The sequence below is a fragment of the Cydia splendana genome, chromosome 18 (genome assembly GCF_910591565.1).
Source record: "Cydia splendana chromosome 18, ilCydSple1.2, whole genome shotgun sequence".
Lineage (NCBI taxonomy): Eukaryota > Metazoa > Arthropoda > Insecta > Lepidoptera > Tortricidae > Cydia > Cydia splendana.
In genome coordinates, this window is record NC_085977.1 from 1,008,496 (window position 1) to 1,035,188 (window position 26,693).

Consider the following 26,693-nt stretch of genomic DNA (forward strand, 5'->3'; position numbering starts at 1 on the left):
GGCCGAGCTCCACGTAACACCGAAGACCAGATTCCGACGCCTTCCCATCCGAGGCCAGAGGCTGAGCTGCAGGTAAGCATACAGCTAACGCCAAGTGTGAGCTTGGCTGACGGCCGAATGCGCTGAGTGCCGATTACGGCGCGCTTCTGTGCGAGGTCGAAGGCCAAGCTGCAAGAGGGCAGAGCTTGGAATTGGTCCAGTGTAAGCAAGACCGAAGGCCGATTAAGACCGTGGCCACAGTGTTAAAGACCTCTGGGGCTCTCCTGTAGGTGCATTCGTGCGAGGCCAAAGGCCGTGCTGTAGTGGAGCTAAGATTGGAGAAGAACCAAGCATTTTAAAAGCGAGGCCAAAAGTTACGCTCCAAACAGGGCCGAAAACTTGGAGGTTCAGATAGCGGCTTACTTCTATGCGAGCGATGCGAGGCCAAAGATTGGTCTGCGAGAGAGCAAAGCTTGAAATTTGAACAATGGCCAAGCTTAAAATGAGACCTGATTCCGTTTCCGATGCCTTCCGTGCAAAGCCAACGGCCGGACCTTTGGGCGTGAAAACGCTTAATATCTGAAATTAACCCCCTTTTACACCTTTTTAAGACATTTAAACCATGCTTGCAATAATTGAATTCGCGGTGAATGACGGATGAGCTAGCCAGCTGGCAAAATTAGTCATTTCGTTGCTCTAACACTAGTAGCGCGGTTACCAAACAGAAAAGTTTGAATTTACCATCGATATTTTAGAATTATATGGACCTAAAATACCTTTTGAATGTCTATAAGCTATTCGGACTGGCGCCGTTAAAGATCTAAACTAGATAAAATATATATTATCTGATTCTGAAAGTAGTAGTATCTAACAAGGTCACGCCGATGCCACGCCGATAGCGCAGCGTCGGCGGCGGCGGCGCGTAAATTTTGTCGGCGGCGGCGGCGCGCCGGCGCGGCGCTCATATCTAAATAGGTTATAGTCCGATAAGAAATAGTTGAAAATTATTGCGGGCGTGACTTCCGACGTAACTCTCACATTTTGACGTAGAATACTAACTTAAACAAGGCAATAATTTAGTATGGAAAGTTTTTGGTTATATAATTTAATTTCTACTATTTTATGTCGCACCAACACCATACTAACTATTTCTTATGTGGCAGTATGATTTACATAAAAATGTGTTGTATGTATGGGTAAAACGGGTAAAACACATTTATAAAGTATAATGTCCAGTGTTTTAACCGTTGTCGATTACACGGCACTTTTGCTAAGTCCAGTATATTGGACATTGCCAAGTATGCGAAGAGTAAAATTATCAAATTTTCTGGTAGTTTTTATGGTAAATAAATCAAACAGAGGGATGTTAGGTGTTTCAAAACGTTTTAAAAAGTCATTACTTGTAGTATTACAACGTAATGAACCAAATAGATAAAACAAGATATATACGGATTTTTTTCCTGTGCGTTCATCAAAACATCAAGAGATAGACCCAATTTCATTTGAGAAATTTCTTCCGAAAATATTGATAAAATTGCCTGCATTATTGTAAAAACCATTGCTCAGATGTTGCTGCATCCTACGATACCCCGCCAAGTTTGATTTAATGTTTAATAAATGAAGTCTATAAAGTTTTTGGAAAAATATAAAAATAATAGGTTTTACTTTAATTCATAATATAAGTTGACATTATCAGTAAGTGTATTTGTAATTAAAAAATGCAATTATTCTATATTTATTAAAAAAAACATGAATTTGACAAAAAACAAACCTTATGCACATAAAGTGCTGTATGTATTGTATACTCGCCAACGTCCAAAATACGGGACGTCTTTTCATTATGCGGCGTATCTTTTTATTTACACCGAACCTGGCAACGTCCAACATATTTGACATACCTATGTTTTTTTCGAAACTATTATAAATAGATTTTTTCATGATTTTTCTACAATAAACGACCACATAATAAGATAATAACATCAAAAAAATTATACTAACACAGTTTTTTTGAGATTTTTTTTCCTTGACGATTTAAGGGTTAAGCGTGGCTTTTCATTATACGTCTTAGGGCTTGTGCGCAAATAACGCGAGGTTCGATAGGAGGGGTGGGGGTCACGAAAAAATCACGACAGATAGATAAGGAGACCTCACGTGTATTTTTCTACAGTGAACGAAACTAAGCAAAAAATACCTACCACATGAGTAGATTTCTTTTTCTCGGTTTCGTTAAACATAAATCTTCACTCCGCACTACAAAATAGCGAGTCTATTTTACGAAATTTTGAAGCGCGTGGCCTTAACCAGTCGGATAGAAAAACTTCAAAAAAATACACGTGAAGTTATGTGGGGGACGGGGGGTAGCCAAAAACCTCACCAAATATCACCAAGGGGTAGGGGGGTCAAAAATTAGCCGAAAACAGCTCGCGTGATTTGTGCACAACCCCTTAATATTGAAAAGTTGAAAAATCCCACGCCGCCGGCGTTACGCCGCCGCCGTGGATTTTGTCGTGGCGCGCCGCCGCCCGATTTTTTTCGACCGGCGCGCACGTCTATTATGGAGACGCGTGCACTTTAAGAATGTTGTTACTTGAATGTAATATTGGGCCAGCGATTTGTGTATACCACGTGTATACGACTTTGTTTGGTGCCTACTTATTTTTTGGATGGTTGGGTAAATACATGCCTTTTTCCAGGGCTGCAGAATGCGGTCAATCAGTCCGTTCGTTCGGCGGCAGCGAGGCGGGAGGCCTGCTGGAGGAGCGCAGGGACGAGTTCGAGCACGATATGGTCATGCCGCACTTCCAGCGCGTCGCCATCAGCGGGGAGGACACCTCGGGGGTAAGTCGACTGATTTATCACGTGTAGGAACACATCTTTAAAACGTTAAGTATATACATGGGTAGTCTGAGTTGAAGGTACATTACCTAGCGAAGTGTTCAGCGTGCTGTGAAGACAGCTAGAATCGGACCAAGATAACTTTGCATGGCATTGCAATGATTGTTGCCCTGTTACTTGCCTCCTACATTGCGCTCGTGACTCCGTATTTGTTCTCTTTTCATAATAAGACTGTAATCTTACTCCGCTTCACTTAAAAAACAATTTAATTTTTGACTTCAATCCTCAGGTACCCTTGGAAGACTTGCAACAAGCCTCCTCCTACCTGGTGCAGGCACTAGATATCCGCAAGCGCTACATGGAGATGTCCCACCAGAGCTTCTGCACCATCACCGCGCGGTTCCTGCGCAACATGGACCCTGACGCGCCCGCCAACCACGCGCCCTACACCAAGGGTCCTAGTGGACATATAGCAGGTACGGCATCTTGTCAATTATCCTTGGAATTTTTGCAGCAGGCCTTTTAGCGAAATCGGTTACTTAGACTAGTGTTTATTAAAGCTTTTAAGCCGACCACTGACTAACAGGCCGCCCGGACGATATCGGCCTGTCAGTTAGAACAAAAAGACAGTTCCGAACAACTGACCGGCCGATATCGTCCGGCGGACTGTTAGTTAGTGGTCGGCTTTAGGGCGCTCTTATGTGTGTATGTAACGTTTTTGATCAGTCGATCCTTCGAGTGTTAAGCACGTTGAGGTAAGATAAGGTCATAATTACTCATAATGCCTTATCCTAAGATTTTTCAGCAACGGGCTATCGCCAGCGTTCCCAGTCTTGAGCCATCCTAAATACTTTGTGGCGCTTGTCCTTCTGCCTGTACCTACTCTAAGACTAAAAAAAACTGTTCTACAAGAAGCCAATTTACTTCCAGATCACGTGGTCCACCCACCGTTCAGGGACAAAGACCCCTGGGAATGCCACATGCCCGAGCCCAAGGACTACACCATACGCCCCGACCGCGGCGTATTCAACCTGTACACTAAGGGTGCTGATGGCCAGGAGACAAGAGTTCCGTACGAGTACATACCCATGTCGGAGTACATTCAGGACATGAATACTATGTGCAACATGATCGCGGATGGACCGCTGTGAGTATTTGTTCCCTAAAAATTTTTGATGTTATGATTTTGTACACCTATTTTCAAAGTTTAGAAATTATTTAGTTCTCCAATCAATGGTCACAATCATCGCTGCGGATAATTAACGTTGAATATCTGTCATAGGACCCATGAATCCCATGATCTATCAAGTTATTGCTTCGATAGCGACAAGTTAAAGTAGGTACTCATCGTATATGTGATGTGAGAAGATTACGTGTAATCATGCCACCATTAATTCCATTTCTTCCATTAACACTTCCACTGTAATGTAAATCTTTAAATGACCTTTTCACTTACAACTTGGTTGAATTTCGAACTGATATCTTCGTCTTTTGCCTTCAGGAAGTCCTTCTGCTACCGGCGACTGTCCTACCTGTCGTCCAAGTTCCAGCTGCACGTGCTGCTCAATGAGCTGCGGGAGCTAGCTTCTCAAAAGGCCGTGCCACATCGCGACTTCTACAACATCAGGTCAGTGCCATAATCTTAACTGTTGGAAAAAACTCGACTTGTTAGAGACCTCGTCTTTCAGAGACGGCTCAGTTATTAATAGTCTCTTTCTACTAATTTAGCCGAGGTCTGAGTTCTTTCAAAAGTTATAAAAAACTCGAATATCGACTCATTCAAAAGACGCAAGTTTTTGAGACAAAGAATATCTTAACATTAAGAAGAGTTCTTCAAATTTCTACTCTATTCTTAAGATTATATTCTAACCAAGACTACAGGTAATCATCCTTTATTAAAAGCTATGTTGGCAGAAGTACCTTCAAAAGTTTTAACAGATCTCCGTTATTACAGAAAAGTGGACACCCACATCCACGCAGCTTCCTGCATGAACCAAAAGCATTTACTCCGCTTCATCAAGAAGACCCTCAAGAACCACGCAGACGAGGTGGTGACACTGCACAAGGGCGTGCCCATGACCCTCAAGGCCGTGTTCCAGTCCATGAACCTTAGTACTTATGACTTGACTGTGGATATGCTGGATGTGCATGCAGTAAGTGCTTCAAACTTTATGATTCTTTTGACCATAAATGGAATGGAAACCAAACCAGACTCCTAAGTAAGATGATCATTTAGTCCTTACTACTAGGATTACAAATTATTTGAGTACTCAAACCTACAAATATACTTATGCTGTACTTTTCATACAGGACCGCAACACGTTCCATCGATTCGACAAGTTTAATGCTAAATACAATCCCATCGGCGAGTCACGGCTGCGAGAAGTGTTCCTCAAGACAGATAACCACATGAACGGAAAATACTTCGCTAGGATTATAAAGGTAATTGACGTACTTACATTGGATTGAGTCTTGCAGGAGCTAATTATTGAACCTAATATTATTATGGATACTTAAGTATTTATAACTGTGAATTGTAAATAGCGTCATTGTGTTTGTTTTGTGTTTACACTTATTTTCTCCATTCTTTTTTTTTTATGCTCCTTTATTGTATTACTTTCCTTTTCATTTCGTTCTTGGTCAGCAGTCATTGGTCACTGCGTCGCCTAACCCTTTAAAATCTATACATTTACAGGAAGTAGCCTCAGACTTAGAGGAGAGTAAATACCAAAATGCGGAGCTACGTCTATCCATTTACGGCAAGAGCCCGGACGAGTGGGCCAAGCTGGCCAACTGGGCCATCCAGTACGACGTGCACTCCAACAACGTGCGGTGGCTCATCCAGATTCCTAGGCTTTAGTAAGTACCACTCTCTTATAACGTATAGCCTTGACATGTGGAAAAAATATTAATGAGTAATGGTCCCAGAAGAGACCCCTGTGGAACTCCATTCAGCATGGTAAACGGTTAGCTACTAAAAAACTTTAATATTGTTACCGCCAACTACTTGAGATTTAATATAAGACGAAAATCATGCATGTGATTTATATCTATCTCAATATTTAACATTTTACATAATAAACACATGCAGTCAATCCGTAGTCAATCCTATCGAATGTCATTGTTCGATCTTTTCTATCACTTTTTATAACGGCGGCGTCTCCTTATAAAACGAACGTAGCTCACAAAAAAGAGTTGTTAAGATTAATATAAACATAATAAGAGTTATACCTAATACGTTTTTAATTGTGCTATTCTCTTCCAGCGATATTTTCAAATCGAACAAGATCATGAACAACTTCCAAGAGCTGCTCACTTATATTTTCCTGCCATTATTCGAAGTCACCAAGGATCCCAATAGTAACATAGAGCTGCACAAATTCTTAACGGTAAGTCTTGCAAATACGTGGTAAGTAATTAAATGAATTCCCAAAAAATCCTAACGTAACGAGAATGATAGATTTACTCAGATTGGTCATCAACTACAACAACTGTTTAAACGAACCAAAATTGAATGAAAAACGTTTAATTTGTGGAACTATCTCACTCCATATAATTTTTTCGGCAAGCAATTTTCCATTTAAACTTGAGATAGACTCCAGATAGCCCCAATATGCACGTTATCCCTTTTTGCGATACAAGTTGTCTGTCATTCGCAGCACGTGGTCGGCTTCGACAGCGTGGACGACGAGTCCAAACCCGAGAACCCGATCCTGGACCCCGAGGTCCGCGCGCCGGGCGACTGGGACGACGAGGAGAACCCGCCCTACGCCTACTACCTCTACTACATGTACGCCAACATCACCGTGCTCAACCACTTCCGCAAGTAAGTAGTCAACACAACAATTACTGAGTTTTTTTAGAATAAATATCAGATTACAATTTACCAACTCGCTGGGGCAACAAGAATACTTCGTCATTAAGCTCAACCTTGCGCAGTTTCTAATCAGATTTTGCCAGTGCACAGCTTATAAAGAGCTTCCACTACGGCGTCCAGTCACACGTTCAAATTTTTTATTGTTTGTGGCCCGGCCAAAAGGCTAGCGGAGATGATGTGCTTTTGGCCTCAACAATTATGTTTAGTCGTGTCTCTTTTGTCGGATCCCACAATTTACGTAAACCCTAATTATATACATATTCATGGCCAAATCAATCCTAAAGTCTAAATCTCGTGTAATTTTAACAGGGAGCAAGGGCTGAACACGTTCGTTCTCCGCCCGCATTGTGGCGAGGCTGGTCCCGTGCAGCATCTCGTCTGCGGGTTCATGCTTGCTGAGAACATCTCCCACGGACTGCTGCTGAGGAAGGTAATTATATCACACCTTATCTTATTTGAAACGAACATCAGCATCTATAGCTTACAATTACTGTAGTGCGACATAAAATAGTAGAAATAAAATAAAATGGAACTAATAAAAATCCATACTAAATTGTTGCTATGTTTAAGCATTTAACGTCAATAATGTGACAGGTACGTAGAAAATGGCGCCCTCATTTATTTTCTACTATTTTATGTCGGTGTGCTGCAAAGTGCGCTCGTACCTTTTACACGTCCTGACCTGAAGCACCTACAGGCGTAACAGGCGCACTGATTTGAAGTGTAGAGTTATAATACCAGTTAGAAGACAAAAAAGCAATTACTGGACCTACAGTCGCTGTGGCCAAAATTAGTCAGGAGGATCATTGATTGTATCAGATATTACTCCGTTCTGTATCAATTAAATTTTGGAATGAATAAACAGACCAAAACCTTCATTTTTCCCCAGGTTCCAGTACTGCAATACCTGTACTACCTGACCCAGATCGCCATAGCCATGTCTCCGCTCAGCAACAACTCCCTGTTCTTGAATTATCACCGCAACCCGCTGCCGGAGTTCCTGGCCAGGGGACTCGCCATCACGCTCAGCACTGATGACCCGCTGCAGTTCCACTTCACCAAGGTAATCCAACTCTATACACCGTTAATTAAGTCAGAATGTGTGAGATTTTTTTTTTAAGTTAGCTGGACGGTGTTCGTAGATCTCGGGGTTGGCACTACTGGTTTCGAATTCTTCTTTACAATTTTATTTAAGTAAGACCATGTTAACAGCTGCATTTCATTTTTTTTTAAAGTAGTACCTGGTAGTACCTACCTAATATACCTACTATTAGGTTGGTACTGGCAATAGTTTGAGCCTATGAACCGGATTTTTTAAAATCAAATGTTGGTATCGGCCCACAGGAACCGCTGATGGAGGAGTACAGCATCGCGGCGCAAGTGTGGAAACTGTCTTCCTGCGACATGTGCGAGCTGGCGCGCAACTCCGTGCTCATGTCCGGCTTCCCGCACGAGGTGATATTACCAATACTTTGGCATTACTCCTTGTTGGACATGTTGCCATTTGTCGTACAGTCAGCAGCAGAAGTTGCTAAGCGGGCCAGGGGTCCAGAATGATCTTGACGCGACTTTGTTGTTAAGAGAATAAGAGCGTGTCAAAGTAATTTTGAACACCTCGCCCGCTTAGCAACTTCTGCTGCTGACTGTACATGTGCCCTACACCATTTTGCCATGAAGCCAACCTCACCTGCAAGGCGGTGCATCTGCTCTACAACAAACTAGGTTCTGGCAATGGCTTTTACTTTGGGATTTTTTTTACACATTTAACACAATGTTGAAATTAGATTCAGATGGTAGGGAAAGAAACATTAGAATATTCCCAAGTTTTAGAACACCTAGGATTTCGGATGCTACTGAACCCAACTTTGCATCACAAAAATCGCACAGTTCTATAGAAAAGCTATAAAAGTTGACTGTACCCAATATTCTGTATGTCGTTACTGTTACTGCTGCTAATGTTGCGGTTAACCGTGTAATCTATAGACAAAGAGAAACGGATTGTCAAAGTAATTATGTAGCCACTGTAAAACTTCCATCTTTCGACAGAACATAGAACTGTTAGAACGCCATTTGACTTTGATCCTTATTCTTTCACTGATATGTGTTAACTTATTAAATATTAATATTAACGCCATCTACTCGACTATAGGCCAAAGGTATGGTGCAATGTTTTCGAGCGATGGCGCCATAACCTTCAGCCTATGCTCGAGTAGATGGCGTTAATATTAATATTTAACAAGTTAACACATATCAGTAAAATAATAAGGATCAAAGTCAAATGGCGCTCAAACAGTGTTAATCTTCTATCGAAAGATGGCAGTAAATGAACTGTAGCTACATAATTTACCATGACAGTAACTCTCTACTTCAAATTCTCTTTGCTATAGATGAAGCAGTACTGGCTGGGGCCCAACTACATGAAGGAAGGCGTGGCCGGCAACGACCTCACGCGCACCAACGTGCCTGACATCCGCGTCTCCTTCCGCTACGAGGCGCTGCTGGACGAGCTCACCAACATATTCAAGGTAATGTCATTAAAAAACACAGGTTTATCGACGTCACAGCATGATGGTGACAGTCTTGAGTCTCGCGTTAATCCTTTGAACACAACGTATATCGCGCGTGGCGCGTCATCGTGAACCTTATCGGAATATATAGGTTGATATTAGGCTGTAGTTAACGTCTTTGGCGGGTTAAAACTGATGCTCGTTCTGTCACGGGGATAAGTCATCATAAATCTGGAGAATACGTGATTTGCGCGATAGTTGTTGCGCACCTGTAGAGCCGTGGCACCGTAGATTAACGGCAGTTTTGGCCTCTTTGACTGTTTTTCAGGCATACTTATTAATTTATTAATTGCACATAAAAGCGCGGTTTTGTTCAATAGCTTGTTTTTTTTTTCCGGAAACTAAACTCTACCTCTTACCACCGACTATACGTATCAACACAACTTAACACTGCTACAACTTAAGTGGTACGTATTGTCGATTGTTTGAGTATGTATTTAAAGGTAAAATATCAGTGCCAATTTTTAACAATCGCTTCAAAAAGGTTTAACGCCATCAGTAAATTTTAGTATTATCGGTAGTAGATTTAAAATTTCAACCAGTTATGGGGACGCTTGCTACGAGTAGGTAATTACTAATTAATGCCTATAGGAAAATGTCAAATATATGTCCGGTGATGTGAAGGGCCTGTTATGTTAGGTTAGCATTTAGTTGGGATTAGTACAGTAGCTTTATGTTTGTTTGCCATGTCATGTGTTCCGTTTCCCTCGCATCAACTAACCCCCCAACCCCAGTAGATTGTGAATAACCGGAGCAAAACTTTCAGGAAGGGATGTCGACGCGCCAGATGACCGCTGCGTCTCGCTCGCGGCGAACTGTCACTGAACCGGGCCCTGAAAACCACATTGGCAAATAAATCCCGGCACTCTTTCTATAGGGGGTTGCCACCTTTTATTAGATACAGCTTTTTCCAAAATTGGGTGTAAGAAATATAGTACACCGAAGGAAAATTTTTATGATCGGTACTTATGGCTATATCGCAACCTCGAATTCCCTTTTATAATAGATTTTTTCAACTGTAAACCGAGCCAAAATATAGTAATATCTGGGTGGCAACCCTATTCGATACCCAAGGGTCATACACGGGTTTAAGTTCCAAATTCCTCACTTACAAAGGCACCTGATGCCTAGCAGCTAATAAAATTAATTCAAAATTATTGCTGCTACGCGTCTTGTAATACATACATTGAGCGTTTTAGATAATATATTCACTTTATGTTAGGCTATATACCTACTACTTCTAGAGTCTATTTTTCGGCAGTAAAAGAGTTATTTCGTTCGTTCGCCTGTGTATGACCTCAATAAAAACTATAAAAAAATAATAAAAACGTTGTAAAGAGTTTGATATGACTCTTAATTATTAAGATTAAATCATGTTTTATTCTATGTAGTTGTTAGGTATTAATTTTGTAGGTATCTTTTGTTTACTGTTTGAAAATTATGATAGGCAATCTTTGCCCCAAAAAAAAGTGTAATGTTAATGTGATAAAAAGTTTCCCATGTGATAACTAGATGAATATACCTAAATGAAAGTGCCATTACATTCCTTGTTGAAGTTTCACGTTTACTCTATCGGTGGATCAGTAGAATAGGAATTCTAGCACGAATGTTGTGAAAAATATACGGACAATTTTATCTGTACTATTAGGTTTACGCATGGAAATACCTATCGAAAAATTGGCATATCGCAATTAAATAACATAGTTGCTTTTTTCTTTTAATTTATGCTTGTAGTGTGACCCAATATTTCGTGCAAGAATTCTTGTGTCCTTTATTATCCTGATTCATCATCCTTTTATCTAATTACCAATTAGGTAGGTAGACGTAGACAAGCGTTTTATCTAGAGGACTACTTATTCCAAATCTATCTCTCTATTATTTTTTACTTACTTATAAGAAGAAAATGATTAGGTTCTCCCATATTGAACTGCTCCTTTCCACATTAATCCCGTATAAAATAAATAGAGAGTTTGTCTTACGAAATCAAATTGAATAATCCCTAAATATCTATAATTTAAAATTTACGTTAAACGAAGGGTAGGCGATGGTGTTTAAAGTCAAGATCAATTATATGTGTACGAATATCTTTAGTCACTTTCATTTTCTACCATGGACGAATAATAATAACCACATAGTGTCATTAACACATACATTGTTACGGAATACGGATATTGTACTTAGTGGTTTTACTAATTATTTAATACTAATAATTGTTAACCTATTATTAATTTCATCTCAAGGTGCTCGCCTAACCGACCTCATATCATAACTACATTATTATGTAAACTTACTCACACCAGCTGATCTCATCCGACTTCTGATGTTGTGGTCTGATTCTGACTACTTCCTCCTTCTTTTTGAGTTGTTAATATTGCTAAAATGATTTGATATGTCTGGTATTTTTAAACTATTGATCGTATTTGGGGATAACTTGAGGTTTAGCTGACAGTAAAAGCAGAAATTCAAATATGTAATTTCAAGTAATAATCACCTTGGATTAAATCAAGTTGTGTGAGGTATAATAGGTTATTGTTTTTTTTTGTTGTTCACATTATGTACAAAACAACTCGGAAGAAAATCTGATCACAATCGCAATATGGATGTGCCTGATTTTTTAGCTAAAAGTAAGTGTATGATATTTACACCTATTTTATAGACGCACTAAGTAGTGACAGGATCTAAAAACAATCTCCAAAAATTTTCATTTGTTGTGGAGTAGTGTGACGAATTTATACATGTGCAATCTGCAAATGTATGAATGCATCACACTACTCCTTTTAAGATGTCAATACAACGAATTTTCTCTCCAACTTTGTTATTGTGATCAAATTGTGCACAGTCAAAGAATTTCTTTTCCGACCCGTTTCGTACCTTGTTACAGTGACTATCAATAAAATATCGCTAGAGACCTCACACTATTGTTACTGTGACAAGGTACAACATGGGTAGGAAATTAAATTCTTTGACTACTTTCCGGTTGCTGCGGGGACTACAATAATGTATTGAGCTTTATTGGGTTGTGTTACAGTCGCTTATTGTTTGTCTGTCCACGATTGAATAAAAACCAAGAAAATATACCTTTTGACGGGCATTTATATCGTCATCGAGTATATTTAAGTCCTTTAAACTTAAAAGAGCGAAAAATGGACAATTAGTTATTCGTACTCAAATGCCCTTTGATACAAAAAAACATTAGTGTTATTAGTGATGTTTTAAATTTATCTAGCTATCATAAATATGTTATAATTATGTAACTGAAATGAAAAATTAGATTTTTGACCTTAGAAGTCGCACTCGGCAAGTAAGACTAAAAGAATATAAAAATATATAAGTAACGATTGTTATTCGTACTTAATTTATACCTATTTTAATTCATAAATAAATGTAAGTAGACATTTTGCAACCAATTTAATTTAGATAATATATCTATACCTACATACATATATTATACGAGTAATATAAAACCTCGGAACCAAATGGAATATTAATGTTGGAAATAAAAATGTATCACAAAACGTTTGTTTTATTTAGGTACCTACTTACAGTCAAAGATATGTTTACATTTTTCGCCTTATTACAGACAGCAGTATATTTCTAATGAAGGTACCTATTTCTAAAGCCCGGATTTAGAGACCTAGGGCCCCTAGGCACTTGGTATGGCACTTAGACTTTAGGGAGGCCCCCTTTTCCATCTCAAAACCATTGTTAGGTTGCCTGGGACCCTTAGGCGTGGTGGGCTTAGGAGGAAATCCTGCTACTTCTAGGCCTGCTTCTTGCCTGTCACATAAACTGTTTAGCATGAGTAGAAACCCTCTGATTTGCAATGCCAGGTTTTGAGACTGCAAAGACCAAAGCACACCGGCTGCGGTTGCGTAATCGTGCTTGTGCGCTAGAATGTTGGAGCCGGGCATCGCACACGTCACGCAAGCGGTGTGTCGTCTCTCATAAGGATCTTTATATTAACACGCGCAGGTGTGGCGTACACTGTGTGCACAGGCCGTTTATATCAGCCATTTTGCATTAAAAATCTTAGTTATATCTAGTGCACTGTAGTGAATGGTTTAATATGATGTGTCGGTTTTGTAGATAAAGCGTTGCGGCTCGCCCGTCGTCTATTAAGGTACCAGGGTAAGGGATATTTCGGCTATAGGAGATATCAGATAATATCGACTAAGCTATATGCCGATTTATTACCCTAGCCTACTTGAGTTTAGTGCATGGACTTTCATTAATACCCATTTGTATGATCTTATTTTATTTTTTAAACCTTTGGTGTAACATTAGTTACAGAGGATGAAGTCCATTTTCACTATGAATGACTATATTTCCAAAACTTTATAACATATTCTTTGATTTCGGTTATATTTCATTAGCTATCATACATACCACTCGCCCACACTGTTAACTAACAGTTCGTAAACCTTATTACTAAAGGAATAAAGACCACCGATTGACAGTTAAGAGTGTTGCTGTTTGTACTATATATACTTACATAATACATAATATGTTTCATACATTATAAACATTATGTTATTGAAATATATTTTAACTAAGTAAATAACACGTTTAATTACATTTAAACACAATTATACAAAAAACTTAATACAAAGTACCTTATAAAATAAATTAACTAAAACTAAACCTAACAAAAAAATAAAAATCCCTAAAACCTACCTTCTAAGCCTAGGCCCCTCGGCAAGGTGCCCATCGCGCAGGCAGCATTCCCGCGCTGTAGTAATAATGATACTTATTGAATATTTCTTTTACTTACCGCTTTTAATTATGTACAAATACTCAAAACATATGAAAAAGAAACATTCTAAAAATACGTTTCATTGATAAAAACATTTCCTAAAAAAAACAATTACGAGTAGTACATTTAGACAAGTTTAGTAACAGCCGAACGCGCCACTGAACACTCGTCACTGAGACCAATACAGTACAAGCAGTTATCTGATCTGATGAGTGAAGTGAAAGCGTGCAATGTTTCAGGTTCGTTACGCGCTGGGCCGAGACTGGGTGCCGCCGCCCGCGCCCACCACCCCGCAGCCGCCCAACATCCACGAGCCCATCGTGAGCCTCAAGAGACCCTCGCTAGTTTAGTTGTTGTATCATAGATAATCATGCATGTACCATCGCCCACACTGTTAACTGTACAGCGGTGTACCTTATGCCTTTTGTAATAAGGTCCACCGATGTACCGTTAGGAGTGTTCCTGTTTGTACATGCACGGAAGAACGTACAAAGCGCTTCGCGGTCGGTAGGCCCTCTCGGCGGCTCAATACGAGTATACCTGTACAACTGTATACATGTAGGTTGTACAGTCGCCATCAGATATATCAGAACGGCCAAGGCGCTCACAAATATATGAACACGCCTCTATTGTCAAGGCGTTAGGGCGCGTGTTCAGATATTATGAACACCTTAGCCGCTCCGATATATCTGATGGCGACTGTAGGTATACGATAGGTTTATTCCCAGTAAGTTGTTATATGTAGTATGACTATATGGATATAAATATTTAGAGTTAGGTATTGGTTTATTATTATTACCATTATACATTTGGAAGGTAATAACTTTAAGCAATTACCTTTAATAGTGAAATAAATTATTAAGCCACCTATTAATTTGTAATTTTGCATATGTAGGAATGTATTCTGTATTGTAACATTTGTAACTGTTGACAATTATACATATAATAAAATACATTGATAATCCAAGTTGTATTTAATTTTATTACCATTTTTAGGGTTCCGTAAGTACCTCAAAAAAACGAAGCCGTGAGAATAAAGTTATTTCGGTTTTTCATCACTAGCTGTCAATTTCACTAATGATTTCAACGCCATCTAGTAGCCAATAGCGCTACTAAAAATTTTATTTCCCGGCTAAGGTATTAATTTACTTCGGCTTTTCATCTCTAGATGGCAGCACCAGTTTTAATTTAATACGATCTGTGAAAACTTGTCAAAAAACAGTTTAATGGTGGTATTCCACCTGTCCAATTTCTTTGTCCGATGTGAGTGCGTCTCACTCTGTCATTAAAGCAAAATGTGAGACGCAATTCACATTGGACAAAGAAATTGGATAGGTGGAATACCACCCTTGGTACAAGTATTATCAGAGTATGTATAAGTTAAGCCCTTGCTACACGGTCGCCGACAAGCCTTCTAACCGTCTGACCTTGGTCTGTCCTTGGTCAGTTTTGGTCAAATTTTGTTGGAAACAATCCGGGACGGACCAAGGCCGCGCGGTCTGAAGGCTTGTCGGCGACCGTGTAGCAAGGGCTTTACTCTATGGTTTACGATAGGCCCTAGTGCTGCACTCTGGCGGCAGAACATTGCAGTAATACCCCCTTGATAAATAAAATTAGAATGCAACCTTCATTCCGCGTAAACACCCGCCTTTTGCTAAACCAAAACAAACTTTTTGCTAAACCGTCAATCAGTGTCAAACACCTTTTGGCAATATGCAATATGATTATAACCTATAAAAGTAAACAACTCGATTAATTTAGAAATAATGGGACAAATTAAATAATAGCGTATCTTTAGACCTCGAAAACAATAAAATCATGATTGGCAACCAGCATTTGACTGGAGATCGTTCACCAAGGTATTGCACTTATCAATCTAAAAGTACCTACCTCATACACATTCATTAAACTAAGTAGGTAGAGGTATATAGGGCGTCAATGCGGGCAAAGTGCTATGGGCCCCTGGCTCGAGAGGGGCCCCAATTTGACTGAGACACCGTGAGCGATCTTTTCGAGCGATGGCGCCATACCTTTGGCCTACTCTCGAGTAGATGGCGATACTTTTTGATATTTAATAAATTTAGCACAATATCAGTGAAAGAATAAGGATCAAAGCCAAATGGCGTTCTAAAAGTTTTACTCATTTGTGTCGAAAGATGGCAGTAAATGTAATACTGACTATACATAATTTACTTTGACAATATTCCTCTGTCTGTTAGTGTGTTTGTTTGTATGTTCGCGATAAACTCAAATACTACTGTGTTTTCACCTGTCAGTAGAGTGATTCTTGAGGAATATTTAAGTGTATAATTTGTTAACCCGTGCGAAGCCGGGTCGGGTCGCTAGTTTATCTCTAAAACAGACCGATTTCAGAAAACTTTGTAGGTAGGAAGGTATGTCGTTTTAGTATCTAAATGCGGCCAAGAATACAGCTTTAAAATACCTATGTCGGATGTTACCAGCCCACGGTTTAGAAACCACCAGGAGAGGCGACCGCTTCCGACGGAGTGGGACGATCTGCCGCCGTCCAGCTTCTACCAACATCAGGCCTCCGCCGCGTCCGGGCTGCATCGCGTCGGGGTAAATGCTGCGGTGGCAGCATGGTTCCTTTTTTATCGCCTGTCACTATGCCTATCACTTTCTCACTTACTCACTTGTTAGAATGTGACAGGCATGGTGACAGGTGATAAAAATGCGACCGTGCTACGGCCGCTGACCAATTTATGTTTACATTTCAAAGTATGGACGGAGGTTGACTTGTTCAATAGTCACGATGATAGGTACGATATAAAAGGAGTAACTATGAGTAGCGCTTATCCCGCTCCCGCGGCAATATGTATAGTAGGTAAGTATCCATCTAAGGTCTCAGAGTCCATCGCATAGACTAGAGAGTCTGACCACTGCTTTCATTACCTAAGTAGTACTTGTTTTTCAGAAATACTGGAACCTAATTTCTGGTTATATCTCTCAAAATTCCTCGTATTTTACCAAAGCTCTTAACTTTCAAGAAGACAACAAAATGTTGTGTTCTTTACTTAAAACTTTGCGTCAGGTGCCCATCGAAGAGTTAAACCAAGCGTCCGGTGCGCTGATCCAAGCACTGGAAATCCGAAAGCGTTATATGCAGCTGAGCTACCAATCCTTCTCTCATGACGTGTCGCAGCTCCTCGCTGAGGGCAGTCCCTCGTCGCGTCGCTCGTCCATGGACGAGGAAGACGCAATGAGGAGCCATCGCGCGAGTAAGTGTACGAGAGACCCCTGGAGCCCCGTAGCGTCTCCCGAGTGTCAGCGTGTAGACGCAACGTTGGCGCAACTGCGCAGCGACATAGGTACCAGTACGGTTACCATCAGTTTGTCACTGACATAAACGCCGTCGAGAACGTAATTTACTTTCTATACATCCCGTTTGCACTAATATGCGAGTGCGAGCGAGATGTATAGAAAGTAAATTACGTTCTCGACGGCGTTTATGTCAGTGACAAACTGATGGTAACCGTACTGCTCCCGCCGACGCTCAAAAGACGCTATTAACGCCTTGGCAAAATATAGTAAGGAGTTTATTTAAGCTAGTTATTAATTTATTTTAGTAATACCACTGTATATATCTTGTTTGTAAATAAATAGAATATAATGAATGAATGAATGAAATGAATAGAACTCAATTTATAAATAAATCTTCACTCCTCTGTATTTAGGATATATGATTTATTAAATAAACTTAAGTAAGGAGTTAAGTTTCAATACCTAATACACTTCTAAATAGGGTCCTATAGGATTACCTACTTAACCCTAATATTAATTGTTTGCATGTAGGTACATTTGACGTGACGGAAAACACGCGTGTCCTGACTAGAGATGCACCGGGTATTCGGTTACTGTCCGGTATCCGGCCATTATTTTAACATCCGGCCGGGTACCGGATAGTGGCCTACTATCCGGCCGGATACCTGATAGTAACATTGCTTGATTTCGGAGTAAGTAAACAAAATTGGAATAAGAAACAGTCACGATCATAATCGTACTCGTTTATTAGGTATTTTAAAACAATTTAAACATTCCACTTGCACGCGCAATCATTTCGAACCTGTAGATGAGTCCGCCCTAACGTTCACTACGAAACAGGTCAAAAACTGCACAATGCGCACCTGAAAAACCGAAATGTAGGTATAGTTCCGCCGGCCGAATATTCGGCGGCCGGATACCAAATATTCGGCCGATGGTCAAGCCGAATATCCGGTATCCGGCCAAACAACTATCCGTTGCATTTCTAGTCCTGACTTGGATGACGAGTAATCCGTTGGTTTTCAGCGGAAGCTGAGGTGGAGCAGTACCTAAGCCTCCACGTGGTATCGTCAGAAGTAGTGGACAAGCCGCACTCGAACCCCCACCCCCACCGACCATCGGCGTCTTCCCTTATGAAGACTAATTTAAACAGTAAGCTTAAATTATTTTTAAGTTTTGTGAACTAAATTGGGGTATCGCAACTTCTTCGATAAAACGTTTGTCCGATGTTTCATTTGTTATATTTTAATTTGACCACGCGTCTTTCCTGAAGAATAAATAAAAAAATATACCTAATAAAAAGAAAAAGCGCGTTTGGTCAAATAAAACATCGGATCGGAAAAATATTATCTCGAAAGTGCAATAACAATATTAAATTGGTAACTCACAGTTAAAACATATATATCAAGAACATGTACTTAGGTAAGTTTTCTGAAACCTTTTAAAATATTAAACCAAATCCAAAATTACTGATACAATAATACCAAGAATCGAGCGCTGCCTCGTTTAGTTCACGCAAGCTCTATTGCGCGTTCAACGGCGTTCGCGCGGCCGCTATGTGGTGCTGTTGTGATCGAATTCTGGCGGAGCGGAATAGTTCTCGTGGTAGTGTCCGTCGAATACAGCGTAGGTGAGATAATGGACTTGGTCATCAGATATATCGGAGCGGCCGAGTTGCTCAAATATATCAGAACACGCACTCTAACGCCTTGACAATAGAGACGTGTTCAGATATTTGCGAGCACCTTGGCTGCTCTGATACATCTGATGGCGACTGGACATCATGTAGTTTGGTTTAGAATTACAACTGCAAAGCACATCGTATAGGTATTCCAAAGTGCCGAAATATCCGAATCCGAATTAAGTACCTATACCTAATTATGAAATAATAATAGTAGATTGTTAACCAAGGAATGAAAGACACTCATTTCTGCGCCGAGGTAGTGTGGCGCTCGAACGCAGTGAGCCAGTAGTCCGAGGCTGAAATGATGCCTTTCACCCGAGTTAAACACTCTACTTTTCATTTCGAATACGAGGATAGTAAAAAGCATGTTTTTTTTTAAACATGACTGAAGTATTTTTTGTAGTATATTTTGAGGGTACTTCAATTAATAATTTAGGCAAAAGTATCTTTATTTATGGAATGGGGAGTCAAATATCAGAATGGAAATTGTATACCTAACAAATCCATTTACGAGTATTTATACCCAAATTTCAATTGCTTATCGTAAAAAAATTATAAAATCGTACTTGGAACCTAAAATGCTATAGTGCAGAAACGTATCATTTTCTGCATACTTTTTAGAACAAAAATGACCCGCTTTCAGAGCATGAGAAATGAAAAAGATTTATTTGAAGTTACAATATGACAGGTCCAACGGAGCAAGTAATGAGCAAAGCTACGGGTATCCGTCTGTCCGACGTCGACAGCCAGCTCGACATGCCGTTTAATGTTGCTGGTGAGATTAATTCCGAATTGTTTACTACATTTATACTTATATGTACATTAGAATTTGAAGCAAATCTTGAATATGAAAGCGAAAAGATTCCAAAAAAGAACAAGAATTTCTGTAAAATACTCCGACCGACTAATCTCATACCGCATCTAATTCATTACGATGCGCAACGATTTTAATTGGTTCAAGTATTTTATATTATCATCGTGTCAGTCTAATGCTTTCATATTATCGGCAGGCAAAGCAATGGACCCCTGGGATTGTGCCATGCCCCCGAGCCGGCACTACGCCTACCGCTGGGTGGACGGCCAAATACGCCTCTACCGAACTGAGGCCGACGCCAACAACGACCGTCCTATGGCGTACAATTACGCATCCTTCCAGCAGTTCGTCGATGATCTCCACTCGCTCATTGATATGATGAGGGATGGACCCCTGTAAGTGCCTGTACATGGTATTATTTCAAACCCTGTATATACTCTACAAAATAAATGTGTTGGTCATATTTATCTATTTTCACGATAGGATTAGGATCTACTTTTTTATGGCGGGTTCTTACATTTCAAGTACCTATGAAACTGTCTGGAGTTCTAAGCACTACGCTGGTGGAAGTAACACCAATTATAAAATACAGTCTTTGTAGAAGCACTAGCTACTGGGGCATTCCATGAGGTGTCCCCACTGTCCCGTATACAAACGCGCGGTTCGCAAAAGGTTATGCACCTAACTGGATTATTGTTATCTGCAGAACGTCATTTTGCTACCGGCGCCTGCAATTCCTCTCAGCCAAGTTCAAGATGCACGTGCTGCTGAACGAGCTCCACGAGCAGGCGCTGCAGAAGGCCGTGCCGCATCGGGACTTTTACAACATCAAGTAGGGAGGAAAACATACCTTTAGAAACATATTATCATACCATGTTTTTATTTTGTAATTTTCCTGATATTTATCTATATTTCTAGTGTGTAAGTATTTTGGTGTAATACTGTAAGCTTGCACTGCATGCTACTTTAGTTACATTGCGGACTGTTGGTTACGTCCAATTCAACCGACCGATCAAAACCCGCAAAGGGGCTGTCCATAAATTACGTCATCGTTTTTTGACGATTTTTGACATTATTTGATCATGTATATTATGTTTTCATCTACCCTAAACTGGCTTAAGGAGCCATTTGAGGGTAGATTTTGTTTACTTTTATTTAAATACCTAAAGATACAGACTAATAGACCGCCAGACGTTAGCATTTCATTACCGGAGTAGGCGATTTGAGCGAACAGGTACCACTACCATCACTGGTCCTATTCACGTGGACTTTGGGGGCTTTTACGATTCACAGAATTACTAGCAGTACCGTTTATTAAAGATAATGGCGCTATAATATAGGGAATGAGAATTGGAATAAGGTTTTGCTTTCTGCCTGTTACTTAGCACGGACAAATTGGTACGGCACGCAGTATTTCTTCCTATTGGCGCAGCGCAGACTATATTAGGTACGCAATAGCGAGGAGTAATCCCCGCCTTTTAATCGTACTAGGGAATCAAATCATAGTCCTTATTTTACCTTAACTTTTCCATATTATAGGCCTGGAGATTTTCCTCATCCATTTTCACTATAAAGCGATAGTCCGAATCCTCTTTAGGTATAAAAATACTTCTTAATCTCAGGAAAGTAGACGTGCATATCCACGCAGCATCTAGCATGAACCAGAAACACCTCCTCCGCTTCATCAAGCGCACGCTCCGAGAGAACCCCGACAAAGTTGTGACGATGGATAAGGGGCAGCCTATGACGCTGAAGGCGGTGTTCGAGAACATACAGGTGAACACGTACGATCTCAATGTGGACATATTGGATGTTCATGCGGTAAGTTTTTGGGAGGTTGATTGGCAATGAAATTTAGCCGGAATAAGTAAATAGCGTAGGTATCTGATGGGTTGATGGTCCACGTGAGTTTTTGTTAAAGCACTTGGAAGCCTGATAAAATAATAAAGTGTAAAATGTAAGCGCAAATCTGACAATAGAACAAGTTGTAGTAGTAGGTACTGCGTTGTACTTTTTGTGGTAGATAACTGATTTGCGAAACCGAGTAATATACGGGGCCAAACTACGCTATACAGTTCAGCTTTGTATATGTAGGTAGTTCACTAAAAATGTTAAATTTTACAGGATCGCAACACGTTCCATAGATTTGACAAATTCAATGCCAAATACAATCCGGTTGGCGAGTCGCGACTGCGCGAGGTGTTCCTCAAAACCGATAACTACCAGAATGGCTTTTTCTTCTCCAAAATTATGAAGGTATGTGAAGATTCAATCAGTGTATTGGTATATCTTCGCTTTGGTGGTGCCTTGAGGGTTGAAACTGACGGACTGCATTAAGTACTGGCTGCAACGCCTGCTACTAAGTGTACACTTGCGCCTTTGCGCCAACGTTGCGTCATGCAGCAGCCATAGAATTGACTAGACGCCTTCGCTCTTAGACAGGATATGCACCAATGTTCACGTCATGATGTAGCGTAACCGATTTTTCGAAATTTTCGAATGTGCAAAAAGTTGCATAAACCAAGTAAACCAACTGAGTAAATGTCTATGGTGCGAAATTTGCTTCTGTATTTCATCAGGAGGTGATGGCAGATATAGAAGAGAGTAAATACACGTACATAGAGCCTCGCATCTCCATCTACTGTAAGAACAAAATGGAGTGGAGCAAGCTGGCAACGTGGGCCGTGAAGAACAACGTCTACTCCGAGCATGTGAGATGGGTGGTGCAGGTGCCGAGACTCTAGTGAGCCCCCATATTTTAAGTTATTGTTAACTTAGTATTCACGTCACGCTTTGGTTCGGTCTTTAGTCTCTTTAAATTATTACAGACAAAATTTATGGTGTGACATAGTATTCTACCTATCTGTGCTATGCCCACAAATTGTATTGTTCAACGGGTTGTATGAATACAAAAAAGGTGCCAAACTGCTTGTGACACCAAAGTTTAATAATTATATTAAAATTGTTTCGTGTTCTTCTGTCGTCGAGCTTGCTCATTTAATGCAAGGGATGTTCATCATATACATTCTTACTGTCCTGACAAAACGAATTCATCTTGTGTTTTTCAGTGACATCTACCGAGAGAACAAGCTGCTGAAGAGTTTCCAGGAGTTCCTGGACAACCTATTCAATCCCCTGTTCGAGGTATCCATTGATCCCAGCTCCAACACAGACCTACACAAGTTCCTCAAGGTATATATACGTTAGTTTACATTACAAACATGTTTAGCAAACTCTCCTTAGTGCTTCCTTTATGTCTAAGCTAGCTTCCGTCCACTCGTATTCGTGGGCATCTGAACTCTGTTTTTCTGTTTAGGCAACTGCCCAAAGCGAGAGAGTATTGTTGTCCTGATGAGTCCACCGAGTTGAAGATTTAACAAGTTTTTTGTACTCTTCACTAACACGTGGCCAAAGAGAGAATGAGGGATGAATGTGGAATATTAAACAAATTTCCAAAAAAACTTTAAAAAAATATCTAACTTGTAAAATTATTGACAACAGTACGTGATAGCCTTCGACAGCGTAGACGACGAGTCGAAGCCGGAGAACCCGCTCTTGGCCGGCGACGTGCGGCGCCCCGCCGAGTGGACCAACGAGGAGAACCCTCCCTACGTCTACTACCTCTACTACGTGTACGCCAACATCACCGTGCTCAACCAGCTGCGAAGGTTCGCCAACGAATACAGTAGGAACACGACTTCCCCAGTCAACATAAGCAGATTTAAAGGTCCCTGATCATTGCAACATTTCAGGCTCCAGTTATGATGGAAAATTGGGCACTTTCGGTACTTTTCTCATCTCGCTCGCTCAGTTCAACTGCTCGTATATAGCTCGCTTTTTCCACGGTCATTAGTACCTACGTACAGGACGACCGAAATTACGATTGCCCAATAAAAAGCATAAAATAATATTGTTCAGCACGTTTGATGGACATTTGCCTACAGGTCCCAGGGCTTGAATACGTTCGTGCTGCGGCCACATTGCGGTGAGTCCGGGCCCTCCACTCACCTTGCCGCCGGGTTCCTGCTCGCGGAGAACATCTCCCACGGGCTCATACTGAGAAAGGTAACGATACAAGTACCTACACAATTTACACAAATGCAAAGACTGAGAAGTTTAAATTTTCAGCCACAGTTTCAATTTCCAACAAATATTGTTGCCGATGCCGAGATTATGCTCAGATGGTGATAGCCACAAGTTTCACCAAGATTAACCGACAAGGTTAAGATATATGATTATTATAATAAGCGAATCTAATACACACTAACACTAGGATCGGTAGCTGAAGGGGTCTAATAAGTACATCTTCTACTTCATCAGGTGCCTGTGCTCCAATACTTATACTACCTGGCCCAAATCTTCATCGCCATGTCTCCGCTGAGCAATAACTCGCTGTTCCTCAACTACCACCTGAACCCACTGCCTGAGTTCTTCGCTCGCGGTCTCCGCGTCACGCTGTCGACCGATGATCCTCTGCAGTTCCACTACACCAAGGTGAACCGATATTAATTCGCATGTCTCTCAGCTACTACTCGCTGTTCCTCGGCTACCACCTGAACCCGCTGCCGCAGTTCTTCGCTCGCGGTCTCCGCGTCACGCTGTCGACCGATGATCTACTGCAGTTCCTCTACACCAAGGTGAACCGATCTTCATCGCCATGTCTCTCAGCAACTATTTGCTGTTCCTTAACTACCATCTGAACCCCCTGCCGGAGTTCTTCGCTCGCGGTCTCCGCGTCACGCTGTCGACCGATGATCCACTGCAGTTCCACTACACCAAGGTGAACCGATCTTCATCGCCATATATGTCTCTCAGCAAATACTCTCTGCTCCTCAAGTACCATCTGAACCCGCCGCCGGAGTTCTCGCTCGAGGTCTACCCGTCACGCTGTCTATCGATCGATGATCCTCTGCAGTTTCATTACACCAAGGTGAACCGATATTCATTCGCATGTCTCAGCAACTACTCACTGTTCCACAACTACCTCTCAGCAACAACACACTGTTTCTCAAGTACCACCTAAACACATACTTCTAAATGTATACTTTATTCTGTACAGGAACCCCTAATGGAAGAATACAGCATCGCGGCGCAAGCGTGGAAACTCTCCTCCTGCGATATGTGCGAGTTAGCTCGCAACTCCGTCATCATGTCCGGCTTCCCGCACGAACAGAAACAAATCTGGCTCGGACCGGATTATATACTAGACGGACCCGCCGGCAACGATATTACTAGGACGAATGTGCCTAACGTGCGGCTGGCGTATAGGAGGGAAGCGCTGCGGGCCGAACTGGACATACTCAGGGCAAGTTAGTAGGTTAGAAAGAAACTCTACAACTGCGATATATGTGAGCTAGCGCGCAACTCCGAACTCCGACTTTATGTCCGGGTTTTCCCAGATCTCGCACATGAGAGGAGGCCTGTGCCCAGCACTTATATAGGTAAAATTATTATACACCGTGTTTTTTTTTATTTCCGTTAATTTCAAGGGTGCATTCCTGAGCTTAAATCAAGTAACTTTCTCAAAGACACCGATGTTCTAATTAAGTCCATTTCGGAGATAATCCATAATTTATTTTTTTCCTATATGGCCTCTACAAGCGTGTAGACTTGCCTTAGGGCCGGCTTACATATTGATTAGTGTTTAGAATGAGTTCATACATTTGCTACTAAACTTAAGTACAATCTCGGTCGATTGATGTACGAAATGACATTGATATGTCACAGATTTCAATTGTTTGGTTGAGTTAAATGTAATGCCCGTGTTACAACAACGCTATATGCTACATTTAATTACTTTTTAAACAATTTTTTTTGAAAATTAACTATGCCATTTAGTTCTTATAAACGTACTTAACTATACCCCGAAGTTAACGGAATTCAATAAAAACACGGTGTATATACCTACGCGGTTAAGCCCCGTTTTAGTAAATAATAATGAGTAAAAATCAGTGATTAACCTTTTGGACTCCAATGACCGATATATCCGCACCGCAGGTTCAACGCCAAAGACTGATTAATCGGTCACAGACCACAGAGCAACATAGACCTACGTGCATATGCATAAAGTTCAATTTCAGTTTTGACACTTCGGTGACGTGGCGACCTTCCTAGTGACAGCTTTTGTGTTTAACACGGCGTCGAAAAGGTTAACAACTTGATTCACAAAAAAAAAAAAAAAAAAAAAAAATCAATCTCAACGTCTTCGGTAGTATAGTGGTAAGTATCCCCGCCTGTCACGCGGGAGACCGGGGTTCGATTCCCCGCCGGAGAGACTATTTTTGGATTTTTTTGATTTTCCGAACGCTTTCCGTGAACGCAGCCTGCGTACTGGCCTGTATTTTAATTTAATAATTGCCATGTATTTTATAAGTGTCCCCTTTTTTGTTACAGAACAAGAAAATGGGTTTGTGAAAAATAAGTGTTTGTAAATTGAAAGTGATTTGAAAGTACAATAAAGAAACTTTTAATGGCATCTGTATTTAATATACCTAATTTCTAAATACAGTAACAGGAAAAACATATATTTACATATTTTACATTTTGTAGTAATTCTTGGGAGTCAGCCAGTTCAGCCACTATAACCTACACTCATATTCACAAAAATACCAATACAAATGTTCACTTTGGAGAATCATGTACTCATATTAACTCACATTTATAGACGGGTCTAACGCGAATTTTATTCAATTACCTTTATTTACCGACGTTTCGACGTCGACGTCTATAAATGTGAGTTAATATGTGTTCTAAACGCGAAAGTTAAAATATTATATCATGTACTCACTTATTCACTTCCATTAAAGTCTTTAGCTATTGGCTATGTGCGCAACTGTGACGCGTGACGCGGCTAACATTACTTGTTCGACAATAAAATGAAAGTATGGACACGAAAGTTATCT

At 40.6% G+C, this 26,693-nt stretch overlaps 2 protein-coding genes and 1 non-coding gene across 8 annotated transcripts in view; all 3 read left to right on the forward strand.

Annotated features, from left to right (window-relative positions):
• Positions 1 to 14,408, forward strand: part of LOC134799326 (AMP deaminase 2-like) — a 48,247-nt gene extending 33,839 nt beyond the window's left edge. For 5 of the 6 annotated variants that reach the window (XM_063771717.1, XM_063771719.1, XM_063771720.1 and 2 more), the window contains 14 exons: positions 2,673 to 2,817; positions 3,104 to 3,290; positions 3,745 to 3,961; positions 4,316 to 4,441; positions 4,769 to 4,967; positions 5,125 to 5,256; positions 5,510 to 5,673; positions 6,080 to 6,203; positions 6,474 to 6,640; positions 7,001 to 7,121; positions 7,581 to 7,754; positions 8,036 to 8,146; positions 9,079 to 9,216; positions 14,251 to 14,408. In XM_063771717.1, coding sequence (XP_063627787.1) covers positions 2,673 to 2,817; positions 3,104 to 3,290; positions 3,745 to 3,961; positions 4,316 to 4,441; positions 4,769 to 4,967; positions 5,125 to 5,256; positions 5,510 to 5,673; positions 6,080 to 6,203; positions 6,474 to 6,640; positions 7,001 to 7,121; positions 7,581 to 7,754; positions 8,036 to 8,146; positions 9,079 to 9,216; positions 14,251 to 14,361 — 2,116 coding nt within the window. In that variant the 3' untranslated portion in view covers positions 14,362 to 14,408. Of the gene's footprint in view, positions 1 to 2,672; positions 2,818 to 3,103; positions 3,291 to 3,744; positions 3,962 to 4,315; positions 4,442 to 4,768; positions 4,968 to 5,124; positions 5,257 to 5,509; positions 5,674 to 6,079; positions 6,204 to 6,473; positions 6,641 to 7,000; positions 7,122 to 7,580; positions 7,755 to 8,035; positions 8,147 to 9,078; positions 9,217 to 10,024; positions 12,774 to 14,250 lie in introns of those variants that run through there. The other variant, XM_063771718.1, reaches the window with a different exon arrangement.
• Positions 14,409 to 15,714: 1,306 nt separating this feature from the next.
• On the forward strand, positions 15,715 to 25,124 carry LOC134799330 (AMP deaminase 2-like). The gene is made up of 15 exons (XM_063771726.1): positions 15,715 to 15,870; positions 16,474 to 16,591; positions 17,064 to 17,250; positions 18,320 to 18,445; positions 19,666 to 19,752; positions 19,988 to 20,186; positions 20,498 to 20,623; positions 21,414 to 21,612; positions 21,916 to 22,047; positions 22,371 to 22,534; positions 22,860 to 22,983; positions 23,293 to 23,459; positions 23,736 to 23,856; positions 24,112 to 24,285; positions 24,851 to 25,124. Exons 1-15 carry the CDS (start codon positions 15,830 to 15,832, stop codon positions 25,103 to 25,105), a joined length of 2,220 nt encoding a protein of 739 aa, XP_063627796.1. The 5' UTR covers positions 15,715 to 15,829; the 3' UTR covers positions 25,106 to 25,124.
• An 869-nt stretch (positions 25,125 to 25,993) lies between these two features.
• Positions 25,994 to 26,065, forward strand: Trnad-guc (transfer RNA aspartic acid (anticodon GUC)). The gene has a single exon. It is a non-coding gene; the product is annotated as a tRNA-Asp (tRNA).
• Positions 26,066 to 26,693: the final 628 nt, after the last annotated feature.

What these genes read in the sequence shown, in the direction of transcription:
- LOC134799330 (XM_063771726.1), top strand. Translation starts at nt 15,830, where the DNA reads ATGATTGGCAACCAGCATTTGACTGGAGATCGTTCACCAAG. An exon ending in ACTGGAGATCGTTCACCAAG is followed by an intron (nt 15,871 to 16,473) that starts GTATTGCACTTA and finishes GGATGTTACCAG; the next exon opens with CCCACGGTTTAGAAACCACC. An exon ending in GTGCAGGTGCCGAGACTCTA is followed by an intron (nt 22,535 to 22,859) that starts GTGAGCCCCCAT and finishes TGTGTTTTTCAG; the next exon opens with TGACATCTACCGAGAGAACA.